This window comes from Pygocentrus nattereri, chromosome 30 (genome assembly GCF_015220715.1).
Source record: "Pygocentrus nattereri isolate fPygNat1 chromosome 30, fPygNat1.pri, whole genome shotgun sequence".
NCBI classification, from domain to species: Eukaryota; Metazoa; Chordata; class Actinopteri; order Characiformes; family Serrasalmidae; genus Pygocentrus; species Pygocentrus nattereri.
Window position 1 is genome coordinate 3,218,376 of NC_051240.1, and position 18,618 is coordinate 3,236,993.

Here is an 18,618-nt window from a genome sequence, read left to right on the forward strand (position 1 = left end):
GAACCTGGTCCAATTTCTGGTGCTCTTCTTTTCTCTGATCCCGATCTTGTTCCTGATTCAGTTTCTGTTCCTGTTCTTGCTTATGTTCTTTGCGCTGGTCTCATCACTGATCCTGCTCTTGTCCTTGCTCCAACTCCTCGTCCTGTCCTTTTTCCCTGGTCCAGCTCTTGTCCCTAGTCCAGATTTCAGCCCTGGTCCTGCTCTTGTACAGTTATTGTCTCTAAGTCAGCTCCTGTCCTTTTTCTAGCTCCTGTACCTGATTGAGCTACTGTCCCTGGTATACCTCCTGTTCCGAGTCTTGTTCTTTGTATTTATCCTGGTCCTGCTCCTGCCTCTGGTTCATCTTTTGCCCCTGGTCCAACTCTTGTCTCTAGAACAGCTTCTGTCCCTGGTTCATCTCCTCCCCCTTGTCTTGCTTTTATCACTGGCCCTGCTCTTGTTTGTTGTGATAGTTTTGCTCTGGTCCTGCTCTTATTGCTACGCCATCTATTGTCCTTGGTCCTGCTCCCATCCCTGGTGCTGCTTCTGTTCGTGGTCCTCCCCTTGTTGCTTGTCCATCTCTTGTTCCTGTTCCTGGTTCAGCACCCATAACTAGTCCTGTTCCTGTCTCTGGTGTATGACTCATACCTGTTCCTGTTCTTGTCCTTCACCCATTACCAACACCTTATCATGTTCCTGTACCTGTCTGGCCTCTCTCTGGTTCCTCTTCATGAACGGACCAAAAACGGCCGGTCCTTTCAATAACCCTGTTTCCCTCTGGTCCAGCACTCATACCTGGTCCTGTTCCTGGTCCAGCCCCATACATGGTTCTGTTCCTATCCCTGGTCTCAGAACCATACCTTGTCTTTTTCCTGTCCCTGGTGCATCATCTGTACCTTGACCTGTTCCTGTCCCTGTTTCACTTGCTGCTGTCATCGCTAGTTCTGTTCTTGTTCTTGGTTCTGCTTTTATCTTTCCCCCTTCTCAGTCCTGGTCACTTTCCCCAGTTGTATGTCCCTGTTCAGGTTCTGGTTCTTAGGTTTTTAATCCCTGTGTCTGTTTCACTCTCTAATATAGACACACTAAATATTTCCAGTGTTTACCCCAGTACACCAGATCATACTGTCATGTCTATTACACTCTCTGTCTCTGTCTCTGTCTCTCTCTCTCTCTCTCTCTCTCTCTCTCTCTCTCTGTCTGATCCATCAGTTCTTTTGCTCCTCCAGTGTATACGCCTCTCTGATCCGAGGACAGGCGTGTCACTGCTGTCAGAGAAAGAGAATAAGAGAGAGGGACAGAGTGAGAAAGAGCAATAGGAGAGAGTGGAGAGAGAGTAAAGAGAGTATAAAGAGAAGCAGATAGAGAGAGAGCGAGCGAGCAGAGGGAGAGCGAGAGTGCAAAGGGAGGGATAAAGAGAGATAGAGAAAGCAGAGAGCGTGAGAGTAGAGGGAGGGAAGACAGAGAGAGAGAGAGAGAGAGACAGAGAGAGGGCAGAGGGAGAAAGAGAGAGAGTGGAGCGAGGAGGAGAGAGGGGAGGGAGAGAGCAAGAGGGGCAGAGTGAGATAAAGAGAGAGAGCCAGAGGTAGAGTGAGTATAGTGAGTGTTTGTTCTGCACTCTCGGAGCTGAACTGCTGTTCGTTTCTGCCCGGAGGTGTGTGTGAGTGCGTGTGAGAATGTGTGTGATGTAGCTGCACTCTCGTCAGAGCGTCTGATCGAACATAGGTAAGAGCTCTCTCTCTCTCTCTCTCTCTCTCTCTCTCTCTCTCTCTCTCTGTCTCTCTCTGTCCCTGTAGTGTTTATATTGTATGGTGAGCTGTGATTAAAACAGGTTAGAGCCACAAAAACATCAGTGTGTGTGTGTGTGTGTGTGTGTGAATCTGTTGGTGCACTAAGTGAAGCTAAGCATGAATGTGTGCATGTGAGTGTGTGTGTGTGTGTGTGTGTGTGTGTGTGTGTGTGTGTGTGTGTGTGTGTGTGTGTGAATCTGTTGGTGCACTAAGTGAAGCTAAGCATGAATGTGTGCATGTGAGTGTGTGTGTGTGTGTGTGTGTGTGTGTGTGTGTGTGTGTGTGTGTGTGTGTGTGTGTGTGTGTGTGTGTGTGTGTGTGTGTGTGTGTGTGTGTGTGTGTGTGTTTTATATTGTAATGCTGCAGTAACTCTTCACTCACCTAAAACCTTGCTAATACTAATGCTAATCCTAACTGATAAAACACATACCTCACATATGAATAATCACATGACACGTTATTTTCCACACACTTGTGAAAAAAGTATCACGTTAAAAATGCGGAAAAGCGTGTGACCACATGCAAAAATGACTAAGTGAAAAATGTGTGATCAATTGTGAAAAATACCTAATTACATGTGGACGGATATTTGACATGTAAAAACTGTGATGGCGCATGAAAAATGTGTGACTTGCCTTTGCATTTTGTGAGCATGTGGCATGAAAATTGTGTAATCACATGTGGAAGAGCTTGCTATCACGTGGAAAAATGCAATCGCGGGCCATTTCAGGGCATGCCACATTTGATCACATATTATGTGATGCATAATTTTTCACATGTTTACATCTGATCACTAAGTTTCTAGACACTTGCCATGTGATTTTTCTGTAAAGGTAATGGGCACACGGGGCAGATTTTCTGAACATGAACACAATCTACTGATGCTCTGTGATGGTGGGTGTGGCCAGACTAGCAATGTATCTGTTACGAACTTCTATGAGGTTGAGACGCAACTTTGTAATTGACATATGAGCAGCGCAATACACCCACCTGTTTGGCTCATGTGCTTTTGTAAGAACCATTATTTTGTTAAAGAACGAACTCCCGGAACTTGGGGGTGAGATTTAGAAAGGGCATATCTAGGGGTGGGTAATGTGATGATACTTCATCATTATTGTGATAAATTATCTCACAATATCCTTTCTGAGAGTACTGTAGATGTCATCGGTACTTAACCCTCTGGGGTCTGAGGGCATTTTCTTGATTTTTGCATATATCCTTAAATGTTAAATGTGCCTTTAAAGACTCTTACATGTGACATGATACCCACATGTTATATTTAAAAATGTTCAGAACAATCTCAGCTCCGTTTTCGAAATTCTTAATATTCCTCGTGAAAATAGCTTTATTCATGTGGGCAAATTGTTTTGGTTCCTCATAATGTGTTTACCAATGTCCTCTATGCACTAATATTTTAAAACGTAATAGTTCATGTCATTTGTGAATAATATTTTTGCTCTTAGGTATTTTGACAAAGTACGATGGCCCACTTTGAAAAAGGTTTGGACACCCCTGGCCAATGGACCTTTAGTGGCAGCCCAGCACCAAAAGTTTAACAAATCATCCCCAGATGTGCATTTGACATCATGTCTGGCTCAGCGAAACTGTGTTCTGACATCACTGCATTATCAGGCTAATGTGATCCCTCATTGTAATTGTGTTTAATGATGCAGCGCTGCAGAGTAACCGCCTCTGTCTGTCTCTGACACTTTAACTTGATCTTCATCTCCAACCCAAACACAGCACTTACCCTAAGTACACTCAGCCTCTATGAATCTTCTTAAAAAGTTTTTCTTTTCCAGTTTTCTCTCTCTCCGTAGTGTAGTGTTAACAGTGGGTTTGTTGGAATTCCTCCATGTTCACAGTCATCATTTAAACATTCCATCGTTTTCAATAATATAAAATCCTTGCATTGCAGATCTGACATCGCTGCTGTAACTAGGGCAGTACAAACGAATACCACTGAGTATCCCAAAGTCATTAACCCTCTGGGGTCTAATTTGTTCTTTGATTCTCTTTAAAAGGCTCTTCATATAACATGATACTCATATGTTTCCTATGAAAATGCTCCTTTATCTTCATCACTGGTTTCCAAAACCGCTGCAGCAATTTCAGCAGCTGTAAACTCTCTGCACACCATTTCACATGTGTCTTCAATGTGGACTGAATGAAGTATGAAGGGTTTCCAGTTTAATGGGTCAGTCCTTAGTGATTTCCTGAGTGTCCATTGGTCAGTTTCATACAGAATGTAGACGGAAACGCAAATCCACCAGCTCCACGTGGTGAGAGGCAGATGACGTGTATTTCAGCTCCTCTTCATAGGCTCATGACTCCAGAGTCACATGTGATCTCATGATAAGATGGAATGGAAATGTTTGAGCTGTGTTTCTAAGCTGGATCATCACAGAGATACAGACACATTATAGGTTCCAATCACATTAGAAACCCTTCGTTCTTCATTCAGTCCACATTGGAGACACATTTGAAATGGCTTGCAGAGAGTTTACAGCTGTTGAAGTTGCTGCAGTGGTTTTGGAAAGTCAATGAAGACAACGGAGCGTTTTGATATGAAACCTGTGAGCGTCATGTGAAGAGCAGATAACCAAGCATCTTAGAGATCATGACTGTCCTCTCTCTTTCTGTGGGTGGGGAGAGTGGTCCAGCATGAGTATCTATTAGTTGACCTAAACGAATTAGCAATTAGTGTTCTCCTCCAAGCGTGTTGAGCTTGAGTGACATTCAAAAAAGCAGACTGAGTACTGCGTCAGTATATACTGTACACTCTTCATCAGTGGTGTATAGCACTGTATCCAGTACACAACACAATCTGTGTGCTGTATTAAAGAAAAGGGGCGGGACTAGCCTGCTATCATCAGAGACTGGGCCAGTCAGGCCATCTCAAGACCCACCCCATTTTTCTCAGCCCTCCAACTGTTGCTAGCTGCTTTTCAGCATATATTTTGGTGTTTGGTGAGATGAACCTCTGCGACTTAAAATACACCATATACCATGACAGAGGGCAGGTTGGGGTTTTCTACTCGTCTCCAAAGCCAGAAATAAAATGTCATGGTTAGTCAGTGTGGTAAACCTGTGTGGTTTTCAAACACACCTGGTTTCCTCCGTTTGCGAGTCATTTCATTACACATATAGTTGGTAATATCAGCTCGTCTGACTGAATGATAATCAGTGTGGAGCCTGAGAACCTGATACTGAGCAGATTGTTCAGCTGAGTTGTTGTTTTATCAACGTTATTCAGAAAATTAACAAAAGTAAAGTAACCAAACCACCTCAAGACCAGCAGAGGGAACATGTGTATCTTCAGTTTTGGATTATATCACGGAGACAGCTCTGGCCAGAGCAGAACACCACTCGGGTCTCTTTGGTGTAATTGAGAGAACAATGGTCGCTCACTGCTTTTGGGCAGAATCAGTACACGAGCAGTGTGTAGTAGGATATTTCCAACACTGTGTGTGTACAGTTTGTAAAGGTGTGGTGGAGCTTCAAATGTCCTGGAGGAAGCTCATTCTAGCCTTCATCCTCCTAGCTTTGTAATATAGGCCTACCTAACAGGTGGGAACTGGATACGACTGAAGGGGAGAACTGAGTAAAAAAAAAAAAACATAAATAATATAACCACATTTCCCAAAAAGTAGGGAACTCATCATCCGCAGTACGTAATATCATTAAAAGATTCAGAGAATCCAGAGAAATCTCTGTATGCAAGGAACAAATACTGGCTGCCCGTTTCATTGATTTGTTGCCTTTGTGTCATTTTCATAAAACGTAGGACTTATTTGCACATCATTGAATTCTGTTTTGTCCCCTTTTTTGGAAACGGGGTTATAATTTGTTTGAAAATACGAAAAGGTTCAAATGTTTTGATTTGAATTTAAAATGTAAAATGTATAATTCTAGTTTGATTCTAATATAATTCAGACAAACATAGATGACTCCAGATGGAGCTGAGAAAGCTGTGGGACGTTGGGGTAAAAATGAACATACAGATGGTCTCATATTTGCATAGCAAATCTCAAAGTAATCCTCTAACCAGAAATGACAGTAAATAGATAATTACAGTATTATTCATAATTCAATAATTTATCATTTATAATAATAATTTATTGTTATTCCCAAAAGAAGAAAAACGGTGAATAAAACATCATAAAAAAGCTTTTGGTTCATATTATTTATATCTACAGCATGTACTTTAGTCAGAAGCACACAAGCTGTCACAAGTAGGGTAAGATAGGGTAAATACCTGGTGTTGTGTTTGGACCCTGGAATAAAAAATATGTTTTACATTTAATAGAAAAAGTACTGTCACTTTACTCTGAGATGTGTCTTGGCAACATCACTGAATAAAAAGGCTTTAGCATAACTGCTTCTGAGCACTGATTGGTTAACATTACTGTTAGTGAGCACTGATTGGTTAGCATTAATGCTACTGATCACTGACTGGTTAGCTTTAGTGCTACTGGTCACTGATTGATTCGTTAGCAGTACTGCTACAGAGTGCTGATTGGTTGATTGAACAAGCACAAACTATAATTTTGTACAAAAGCTCAATAGGGACCCATTCATATTAGGCTCTCTCTTGAGCGCCCTCCAGTGCTGACAAACCTGTAAGACATCACTGAGAGGCAGTTCTCACTGCACATCCTCTAGTGGGGCTTCAGTTCAGGCTGATCTTACAGCTTGATCTCTGTTTTGTCCATCAGAAGCTGTTGAGCATAAATGATGACAGCTGCAGGCTTCTTTACTGCCTCTTGCCTTATTCATATCTCTCTCTCTCTCTCTCTCTCTCCCCCCCCTCTCTCTCTCGCTCTCGCTCTCACTCGCTCTCGCTCTCTCTCTCTCTCTCTCTCTCGATCTCTCTCTCTCTCTCTCCCCCTCTCTCTCGCTCCCTCTCTCCCTCTCTCGCTCGCTCCCTCTCGCGCTCTCTCTTTCTCTCGCTCTCTCTCTCCCCCCTCTCTCGCTCTCTCTCCCTCCCTCTCTCTCTCTCTCTCCCCTCTCTCTCTCTCACTCTCTCTCCCTCCCTCTCTCCCCCTCTCTCTCTCTCTCTCTCTCTCTCTCTCTCTCTCGCGCTCTCTCTCTCTCGCTCTCTCTCTCTTTCTCTCTCTCTCTCTCCCCCTCTATATCTCTCTCTCTCTCTCCCTCTCTCTCGCTCTCTCTCTCTCCCCCCCTCTCTCTCTCTCTCTCTCTCTCTCTCCCCCTCTCTCTCTCTCTCTCTCTCTCCCCCTCTCTCTCTCTCTCTCCCTCTCTCTCTCTCTCTCTCTCTCTCTCTCTCTCTCCCCCCCTCTCTCTCTCTCTCTCTCTCTCTCTCATTCTCTCTCTCTCTCTCTCTCCCCCTCTCTCCCTCTCTCTCTCTCTCTCTCTCTCTCTCTCCCTCACTCTCTCTCTCTCTCTCTCTCTCTCTCTACCTTGTGCTTCCACTAACTGGCCACTTTATTAGAAACACCCACCTTGTGCTTCCACTAACTGGCCACTTTATTAGAAACACCCACCTTGTGCTTCCTATGATTGGTTTCTGATAAAGTGCCTGGGAGATTCTTCCCTAAATGAGTATGTGAGATGTAAACAGAGTGATTCAGAGTGTATTGGTGTGAAATTGGTTCAGATGTGTTTACAGTGGTGGGGATATGAACCAGGGGTCGTCATGACTACAACATAAATATAGCCATTTTTACTGTCCAAATAGACCAGTGAACCTACACGTGTCTTTTGAGTTTTATATGGAATGTTGATGATGGAAAAATCACCTTACAGCACCATGCATATTATGTATCCCCCCACCATGAATGGATTTTTAGGCAAACATCTTCTCAAAACTGTCATAAAACACTGTCTCAGACATCAATTAGTGTATTCATAACCATATTGTAATAATATGGTTGTAATAACTTGTAAAATGTAATAACTTTCTGTATAGAAGCTTTTTGGTGTCATAACAAGCAGAAATGCTGTTCATACAGAATGTAAATTTAATGTAAATGTCATTTATGCAGCTAACTATGTAATTAGTTATGTAATCATGCAATTGGGTATATAAAGTATTGGAAAACAACAATAATAATTCTATACATCTAAGGGTTTAGTGAAGAATATTACATTAGCTGACTTGTTTCTCTTTTTGCACAGTGTCTGTGAAACCCTGACAGAGGAGAGGGATGGACAGAAGAATGGTGGTAGGAAGAGGAGGACTGAAGAAGAGCAAATACATCGTTCCCTGCTTTCTCTTCGTGGAGGTGAGTTTAAGGCCATACAGCAAGCTCAGCATTTCTAATCACCAATTTTGGAAAATGCATTATAAAAACTGTATTTCTGTCTTTTACTATTTATTATTTATTAGTGATGATGTTGGTAACAATGGTGATAGTGATATTAGTGAGGTTGGCTTTGTTGATGGTAGTCATGTTAAAGATGTTGGTGATGTTAGAAATGGTGATGTTAGTGATGTGGGTGCATTGGTGATGGTGTTAGTGATATAGGTGATGATGTTAGTGATGTTGGTGATGGTAATGTTAGTGATGACAGTAATGTTAGTGACGTTGGTGTAGACATTAGTGATGTGGGTGCATTGGTGATGGTGTTAGTGATATAGGTGATGATGTTAGCAATTTTGGTGATGTTAGTGACGTTGGTGTAGACATTAGTGATGTGGGTGCATTGGTGATGGTGTTAGTGATATAGGTGATGATGTTAGTGATGTTGGTGATGGTAATGTTAGTGATGACAGTAATGTTAGTGACGTTGGTGTAGACATTAGTGATGTGGGTGCATTGGTGATGGTGTTAGTAATATAGGTGCTGATGTTAGTGATGTTGTTGATGGTGAAGTTAGTGATGTTAGTGGTGGTGGTGGTGTGTTGCTGATAGTGATATAGGTGATGATGTTAGTAATTTTGGTGATGTTAGTGATGTTAGTGATGGTGAAGTTAGTGATATTAGTGATGGTAGAGTGTTGGTGATAGTGATATAGGTGGTGATGTTAGTAATTTTGGTGATGTTAGTGATGTTAGTGATGGTGAAGTTAGTGATATTAGTGATGGTAGAGTGTTGGTGATAGTGATATAGGTGGTGATGTTAGTAATTTTGGTGATGTTAGTGATGTTAGTGATGGTGAAGTTAGTGATATTAGTGATGGTAGAGTGTTGGTGATAGTGATATAGGTGGTGATGTTAGTAATTTTGGTGATGTTAGTGATGTTGGTGTGTTGGTGATGTTAGTAAAGATGATGTTGTTGATTGTGATTTTAGTGATGTTAGTGATTGTGATGTTAGTAAAGATGATGGTAGTGTTGGTAATGTTGGTGCATTGGTGGTTAGTGAAGTTGGTGATGGTGATATCAGTGATCTTGGTAAGGATGATGTCAGGAAAGGTGACGTTAGGGATGGTGGCTACGGTGATGTTAGCAGTGTCATTGAACGTTTGCAACACTGATTACATTTGTGATGTTTCTGCTGTAGATAATGATAGTGATGCTAGCAATGTTGGTAATGATTGTGCTTGTCATCATCATGCTGCCAGTGACGGTGACAATAGTGATGTTGGTGATGTATTGGAGAAATGCTTGTAAAAACTGTATTTCTATTATTTATTCTTCTAATTACTCGCTAACAGTATCAAATATAACTGTACACAAATGAGGCATGACATGTTATGTTGTATAGCCTGTAATGTGCATCACCTCCAATTCATGACCTGCATTTTGAACACAAACAGCAGCATTATCTATCTGTTTTTGTAGATGTAATGGCATATCACTCTAAGCACTGTCTTCCCGCTGTGTCTGTTTGTCTGACATGCTGTTGCAATCACACCGTTACATTTACTGTGTTGATGTATCTGCATGTCGGTCACAGCGTATTTCTGTTCCATTATAAATTATATAACTCATTCAGTTCTCTACCTTTGCACCTCCTCTCTGTCATCTCTCTCTCTCTCTCTCTCTCTGTAATCCCTCAGTGACTCAGAGGACCGCCTCAGAAGTGCTTTTAATTAAGCTCTCTAATTAATCTCTTCGCTACGTTAGTGCGTGTACTCTCTGATTGCCTGCCATGCGGGGAACAGGCCCTGAGGGCAGGAGGCTCTGACCCAGAACAGCAGCGGCCTTGCTAACATCTCTGCTAGCTTTGATTTCAGCTCAGGCTTTAGGACTCACTTCCAAATGTTAGTATCAGTGCAACTGTGCATTTACACTGTTTCAGACATCAGTAAAGTTAATCTCTGGCTCTGATCACTAAACCCAGACAGAGAGATATTTATGTTAATATTGAAATCGATGAGCCCTCAGTGCTTACAAAACACTAACAAAGCCAGAAATTTTAGCAGATTATGTTAGTAATGGCAATGATGATGTAGTTTTGGTGATGTTTGTGATAGTGGTATTAGTGATCTTTGTAAGAGCAGCAATGTTGCTATTGTTGGTGGTGATTTAATAATTATGACGCTGATAATGTTATTGACGTTAGTTGTGTTAGCAGTGGTGTCAATGTTATTGACATTGCTAATGTATATGACAGTGATCTTATTGATGTGAGCAATTGGTCATGTTGGTGATAGTGACGATTATGATGATGGTGTAAATGATTACGAGGTTGATGTCTTGACGTTGGCAATAGTGATGGTGTGGGAAACTGATGGTGATATTAATGATGACATTGGTGATGATGATGTTAGTGATGCTTATGATGTTAGTGTTGTTGGTGATGGTGATAGTGATGATGGTGACAGAATGATAATGATAATGCTAATGACGTTAGTGACTTTCATGATGGTGATATTGTTGATGTTAGTCATGTTGATGGTGATGTGACAGTGATGTGATGTTACATTTGTCAGTGATGTTATTAGTCAGATGGTAGTGTTCGTGATAATGGTAAGGTTAGTGGTGATGATGATGTTAGTGATGGTTGTTATGTTAGTCATGATGGTGATGTTGGTAATGTTTGTAATGTTAGTGATAATGGTGATATTAGTGATGTTTATGTTAGTGATATTGGTGATGTTGGTAATGTTTGTAATGTTAGTGATAATGGTGATATTAGTCATGTTTATGTTAGTGATAATGGTGATGTTGGTAATGTTTGTAATGTTAGTGATAATGGTGATATTAGTGATGTTTATGTTAGTGATAATGGTGATCTTAGTGATGTTTATGTTAGTGATAATGGTGATGTTGGTAATGTTTGTAATGTTAGTGATATTGGTGATATTAGTGATGTTTATGTTAGTGATGATGGTGATATTAGTGATGTTTATGTTAGTGATGATGGTGTTGTTGGTAATGTTTGTAATGTTAGTGATAGTGGTGATATTAGTGATGTGTATGTTAGTGATAATGGTGATATTAGTGATGTTTATGTTAGTGATATTGGTGATGTTGGTAATGTTTGTAATGTTAGTGATATTGGTGATATTAGTTATGTTTATGTTAGTGATGCTGATGATGGTGATGTTTGTAATGTTAGTGATAATGGTGATATTAGTGATGTTTATGTTAGTGATAATGGTGATGTTGGTAATGTTTGTAATGTTAGTGATAATGGTGATATTAGTGATGTTTATGTTAGTGATGATGGTGTTGTTAGTAATGTTTGTAATGTTAGTGATAATGGTGATATTAGTGATGTTTATGTTAGTGATGATAGTGTTGTTAGCAATGTTTGTAATGTTAGGGATTATGGTGATATTAGTGATATTTATGTTAGTGATAATGATGATATTAGTGATGTTTATGTTAGTCATAATGGTGATGTTAGTAATGTTTGTAATGTTAGTGATAATGGTGATATTAGTGATAATGGTGATATTAGTGATGTTTATGTTAGTGATGATGGCGATGCTAGTAATGTTTGTAATGTCAGTGATTATGGTGATGTTAGTAATGTTTGTAATCTCAGTGATAATGGTGATATTAGTGATAATGGTGATATTAGTGATGTATATGTTAGTGATGATGGTGATGTTAGTAATGTTTGTAATGTCAGTGATCGTGGTCATGTTAGATATGTTGGTTATGCTGGTGATGTTATGTGATGTTAGTGATGTTTGTTACATTAGTGATGTTTGTTATGTTAGTGATAGTGGTGATACCAGGTATGTTGTGTGGAGAACAGGCTGTTTATAGTAATTCTATTCCGAGCTTTCTTGCTCCTCCTCGCGCTCCTCTTAATGTGGTGTTCCCTGCGGCGCTCCATCCTTTGTTCCTCTTTTGCATCTAATTATGGGATATGTTGGTAAAAGGTCTCTTGTTCTGCTCTCTCCTCATTATGGCTCGTATACATCTCAGTGCTGAGAGAGAGAGCAAGGGGGAGTGTTGAGCGATGGAGAGTGAAGGCTGGATGTTATCTGCACAGTGAATATGTGTGAAATCTCTGTCTTTGGGTTTCTCTTCTGCTCTCAGGGCTTTACTGGAGCTCTAATCTGCTCCTCTCTCTCTCTCTCTCTCTCTCTCTCTGTCTCTCTTTATCTCTCTCCCCCCTCGGCACTGTAATCTAGCTCAGGCTTTTCTGAACACGCCCTCATTAACACGAGGAGAAAGCAGCAGCCTGATTGTTGCTCTGGAACGCACTCCTCTGCTCTGAAGCTCACCAGTTTGATTAGATCAGAGCGTTTACAGTTTATTAAGGCAACAGCGCAACTGGCATATCATCACTGCTTGAGCAAAATATCATATCTCTAAACCAGCGACTGGGGTGGACAAACATTCCCAACTTTTAAGTATGTAAATGCAGTGACACTTTAATGAGTAATACTGAACTAGTTTAAAAGGATTGTGTGGAACTGAAATGACAGCAACAATATATTTTTTCATTAATATTTTGATACAAGGAAATAAGTATAGACTCAGGTTTTAGGGTTAAAGGTTGTGCAAAGGATGTCGGGTGTAAAGTCATTTTCTTTTACATTTTTTAGATCACTGCAACGGTACCAACACACTTCTATCAAAGCCTTCACTTTTTATATCTCATTTTTACATGTCCAGTCATCCAGCAGTGATGCTGCAATACACCATTAGAAAGCTGGAAATCTCAGGATTTGATTCCGAAAACCATTTTATGGCACTGTAACACCGCATGTGCTACCACGGGCTCAAGGAGGATGCTGGAGGCAGGGTTCAGGATTGCAGCAGCCATTTTTCTTTATTCACCCAAATAAATGCACAAAATAAACCAAACAAAACCAGCGCTACGTTAAGCTGGCCACTTTTCCATGGCTTATGCGAAGTAGATTGTTCAGTCCTTCTCTTCACTAGAGCCTTTCAGCTCTTTCGTCCTTAGCTGCTGCTCGTCTCTCTCTCTCTCTCTCAAAAGAAATGCGGCTGAGCTTCACTGGGTTCAAACTCCACTAGCTAACATCTCTGAAAAACATCAAGCTGTTTACAAACAGCGTTGTCTGTTACTTTCACATTCAACACCTTGAAAATAGAAGTGATGGTTAAGGTCTGTGTCTATCAGCAGCCATAAAAGACTAGACTTCAGCTTTATGATTGGTTTAGCAGTTTACCAGGATTGGTTTACCAGGTCACCACTCAGATCGCTGATGCCAAAAATGCACCCTGCAAACCACGATCAGGCCAAAATCAGAGCTCAGTTTAGAGATCTGAGTCAGGAGGAAATAAATTCTAGACTCTGTCACTCTGTCAGTCATTTAGGCAGCTATTCCGACTGTTTCCTTTCAAACGAGACCAGGATCATGACTGTAGAGCAGTGTGAACAGCTCCCCGTTTACTTTGGGTATTCCATTACAGGCTGAAATGGGGCGACAGTGAACAGGTTAACTGTTTTCATGCTTTAACTGATATTCATGTTGTGAAATGTGAATGTTTCCTTCCTCTCAGGAGCTGCAGCTGCTCAGTGAGGTGTGTTCGGTCTGATTTGTGCCACTCGTGTGATTTTGACTCTCATGCACAATTGATTTGCGGTTTGCTCTGCGCTATTTTCTCCCTGTAGATGATTTCTTATTCATTTCCTCAGTTATTTATAGTGAATGTCTGTGTGTGTGTGTGTGTGTATGTGTGTGTATGTGTGTGTGTGTGTGTGTGTGTGTGTGTGTGTGTGTGTGTGTGTGTGTGTGTGTGTGTGTGTGTGGATGCTGTGGTTATCTTCAGTGATAGGAACCAGACATCTTCTTTCCATTATCTACAATGACCAGTGCACCTACACAAGTTTTTATAGGCTGTGGAATACTGATAATGGTAGAGTAGTAAAGAAGTCTTTTTTGGGACTTGCTACAACTCCCTACATGTACCTCTACCTCATGAATAGATTTTACGTTTCTGGCCAAAAACGTCTCAAATCGCAGTGTGTATACAATTATTTCATGTAATAACTTTCTGTGAGGGAGATTTTAGAGGTGGACGTCTGGTTCCTATCACCACCACTGTGAACAGCTCTGACTACAGGTCTGCATGGGCCTGATTATTAATGCTCCCTGATTCAACCATTAATCATGTCCACATGTGCCTGCAAAATCTAAGCATGCAGGGACCACAGGCTCCCTAAGCAGTGCCGTTATATTCCCTACACACTCAAGTACGGAATGTCGGTTAAGGGAAGTGCAGTTGAGCAATACCTTAATTCTGAATGTCCAGAAGCATCATAATCAAACACGCATCTTCTGAAGACCTGTAATGACTGATGGGTAAAGTTTCCTGCAGCTCCCTGTGAAGTGATAAACTGTTGTTCACTCTCTGTGCAGTAGAACTGTTTCACTCCCTGCGGTTTGGAATCGCCCTTAAAATATCTGATTACACTGTGCAGTTCACTATGCAGGGAACTTTGAGGATGATTGGAGTGAAGTCTACTGTGATCTTTGTCCGTGCCTGCTCGCTTTAGCCACACGCCATGCCCCCCATACCCACCTACTTTGGGCTGTGCTTGTGGCTCTCGTCCACTCCCTCCTGTGTCTGCTGTAATCCACTGCGCTGGCGTTTCGTGACATGGCCTTTTGAGTGTTTTTTAAGTTAATCAATGCCACGTGAAGATGCAACCCCAAAATCCAGAGCTCAACATCACTGATGAAACAGCTTCTAAAGGCTCATGTTTACTCTTTATGTAGGAAAAAAAGAGCACGGCTATTTCAAACGATGTAACCGACACTGCCCACATACTTACGTTGCAAAGAAAAAAGTTTCTGACATCAACAAACACTGGCGACAGTGGAGGAGGCCATAAAAGTAGTCCAGGCTGCAGCCAAGGTAGGCTTCATTTCTCAGCCACTACGTCATAGAAGCCTATTCCAAAGTGAAGGACCCTTCGTTCACAGCCTAGAAATGCAGTGATTTTGAGGACACAACTGATGTGTCCTTCAGTTACCCACAGTACTCAGTGCTCTAACAACACCAAGAAAAAAAACAGCACCATGAAATTTGCACAAACTATCCCATTGGAGCAGAGCTTGTTTTAAAAAGTAAGTTGTTCACGTCCTTGAATTCATCTTAAAGTGTAAAATATTGATTAATTAAAGTGAAAGTATTTGTATCTATGTAGTTTATTGTACTACATAAGCTCACTGGTGTATTAACTACCAACAAGCTCAATGCAACAGCCTCCAGTTTCTCTCACCAGTTCCCTCACAAGTTTCATGCCACAATTGCAAGAGCCAGGTCTTTCTGGTGACGTCACAATGCAGCCTCGTTAGAACGGTTCCATTTGTGTGACTATCAGACTACTAGGACAGACGTACCGATGAGCCGCATTACCTCGGCTGCAGCCTAGGCTTTGGAGCACAGCTAATGTACCAACTATGAAAGAGGCAGCACTGTAGTCTGTGGTCTCTGTGAGGTTGTTAAACACTCTGCGACATGGGGACGGAGAAGTCTTTACGCTAATAATACCAATGAGAGAAACTGACATCATATTTCACAAGAACTATTGGCTACTCTGCCCCCCAATGGCTTCCAGTGGTACTGCTCCGTTTCATGTACATCCATCTGTCCTAATCTGTGTTTAACATTGAGCAAAAGTGAGCCATAAGACTGAACTTTGGAGGTGTGTCTGCAGATTTTCTAAGAAACTGAAAGTGAGTCACCTGAAAAGAAAGGGAGCTGTAATAAAGGTAAAGAGTGACACACTCAACACTCACACAGCTGATATAAGATTTAGCTGTTGAGGCTCATGTGTGGTTTCTTCTTCTGTGAAGCTGTGTGTTTTTGAGGCAGCCACACCTGGCTGTGTGTGTGTGTGTGTGTGTGTGTGTGTGTGTGTGTGTGTGTGTGTGTGTGTGTGTGTGTGTGTGTGTGTGTGAACAGGCAACTCTAGAAACATACCGGTTGATCCACTTTCACACCATACTCCTGTCCTTCTGTAACCTCTCTCTCTCTAACTCTCTCCCACTCTACATTGTGTGCACTATAGTATCCACCTGATGTGGTCATTCTAAGAATAGCCCCCAGTGTCCTACTAAAGGAAAACTCGTTCTTATTCACAAAGCGCTGATGATACTGGCCCCAAAAACAAGTGCAGTAGAACTTCTTAGAACATCATCTCTCAGCCCTGAAAGCCCTGAAGCTAAAACGGCTCTACATTTGAATTGTCTATTTACATGTGACGGCTTGGTGCAGCTGCCACATGTTAACTTAACAGAATTAAATAAAAGAGAATTATTAACTAAATGTTAAAGACGAAAACATGGGCATTGCTATACCAGCTTTAGGGGGGTTTCAGTTGTTAGCCAATCATAACACATGTTGTGTCATGATTGGCCCCTCCCAGTCCTGTCCGTGTGCTCGTGTTGTGTTTACTTCCCAGTCCTGTCCTTGTGCTTCTTTGTTTTGGTTTTTTGTATGTTTTGTTTATTTCTGGCCTGTTTGGAGTTCTGTGTTCTTTGTTTGCCATGTCTGTCCCTTCTGCTCTCCATATTGGCTCTCTGACCATGGACTGTTCTGACCCTGATTTTGGATTTCGTCTCGCTTCTCTCCACACATGCGTCCGCCTCAACGCTCCCAGCCATTACATGTTGTAAGTTGTTAGCCAGTCATATCAGACCATGTAAGTTGCTAGTTAATCATATCAGACCTCGCAAATTGTTAGCCAATCATATCAGGCCTCATAAGATGTAAGCCAATCATATCAGTCTTGTGGGCGGGGCTCTTATTCTGCAAAGGATTTCAGATAAAACCTTAAACAATAGATCTCATTCAAAACCTATAATAAACAGCCCATGTGTCAATCACAAGGCCCAATCCTATCTGGCTCACAAAAGTGTTTTAATTTTCTATTAATATTGGCCTGTTTTACAATGCACTGCACTACAGTCCCCAGCATGCAATGCTACAAAATGTGCACTCTGACTCTCCTACCCCAACTACAGCTTATGGGACAGTGGTTACACCTCAATTTTACACAATTCCACTCAGTCAAATCACCAAACGCATTAGTTTCATTTACACCTAACATTCGCTCAGTATTAATGAACTTGCAGCAAAGAAACGCCAGGTGTCTAATTCAAGCAATTTAAAAAACCAAGCTTCTGGGGTTATTTTAACTTTCAATATTTCAAGGACTCATGTAATATTTCATGGTCTACTCCAAGTGCCTATATTTTACTGCTGACGTTTTTACATATTTTGAATAAACAATGGCCAGTTTGGGTTACAACAGAAAATGAATTGAAAAGGAATAGAAACGTAACCGTTGTTTGGCTGATGGATTAGTTGAGATTTTTTAATTCGGCCCTTTTAGTGGTTGAGTTTGACACCCCCGATATACAGAGTGAAAGAGCCAGTAGTGCTACATTTTAAAAACACTATCAGAAACTGTGAACACACTGATTTTTATTCAGTATTTGGCGCATGACGTGAACAATGTTCACATTAGCCAGCTAGTTAAATTTGAAGAAGCTTCATAGCAGGGACGCGCAATATGTTTTAAGCTGTGGGTGCTGAAATTTTCGCCGGGGTGATGCGACTGATGGTGTTGTGCAACATGGTTTGCTACTCATCATTTGACTAGGCTTTTTTTTTTTGGCTAATTACATGAAGCCAAATGTGTCATATAGTGCTAAAATGAGGCGAGAGAGGACGATAAACACATATAACCGACATCACAGCACTCTGATCTGTAGTTCTCAGCTTCCTGTAATTGGTCCGAAAGTCCATCTAAAAAGTGTTTTCACTCTGCAGGCAACCTGAACCATGATTGTTTGATCCAGACAGAGACCACCTCTTTTAGCTGGACCAAATCCTGGTTCTTTGGTCTAGACTGTGGTCTGTGGCATCATTTACACCTGCTGTTTTGGTTCAAACTGAAAAGTCTGATGACCCATACCAAGCAAGGCAGGTGTGAAACCCCACAGTTTGGTGAGGCTTCATGGTCAAATTTTCTGTTCCACCTTAAATGGTGCAGGTGTCAGAATGTTATTGTGGCACCATTTAAGGTGGGACGGGAAATACAACAGAGAACCTGCTTTAGTTTCATATATGTTTGTGTAGTAATGGAGAGATGATACATTGCAGTGCTGGAGGTGTGTGTGAGACTACACCTATAGGGCCCAAGACCTCCTGTAGCCCCCCCAAGTTGGTTAAATGTGCCCCTGTCTGTGCTTATTAGAGAGTACAGTGAGACAGAGCTGCTGTGTGCCAATTTGACCACATTGACATTTTTTGATAATAAGCATTTACAACACGTAAAACAGGCCACTGTGACCTGCTGTCGGACTGATGCTGAACCGTCATTCATTTACACTGTTTAAGGTCAGATTTTCATGTTTATTGATCTTTGTCTCCATCGGTCAGCACTAAACCTGCCAGCTTCATCACACATTCATATTCATCAGATAGAACAGCTCATGTCTGCCCTCTTTATTAATGTGATATGATTGCTTATGAATTATTAATGAAGTGTTAATGA

At 41.4% G+C, this 18,618-nt stretch overlaps 1 protein-coding gene across 2 annotated transcripts in view; it reads left to right on the top strand.

Moving 5' to 3' along the window:
• Positions 1–1,541: 1,541 nt before the first annotated feature.
• The window catches only part of plppr2b (phospholipid phosphatase related 2b), a 43,346-nt gene continuing 26,269 nt past the window's right edge, over positions 1,542–18,618 (top strand). For both annotated transcript variants that reach the window (XM_017722083.2, XM_017722082.2), the window contains exons 1-2: positions 1,542–1,701; positions 7,905–8,011. In XM_017722083.2, coding sequence (XP_017577572.1) covers positions 7,934–8,011 — 78 coding nt within the window. In that variant the 5' untranslated portion in view covers positions 1,542–1,701; positions 7,905–7,933. The remainder of the gene's footprint in view (positions 1,702–7,904; positions 8,012–18,618) is intronic.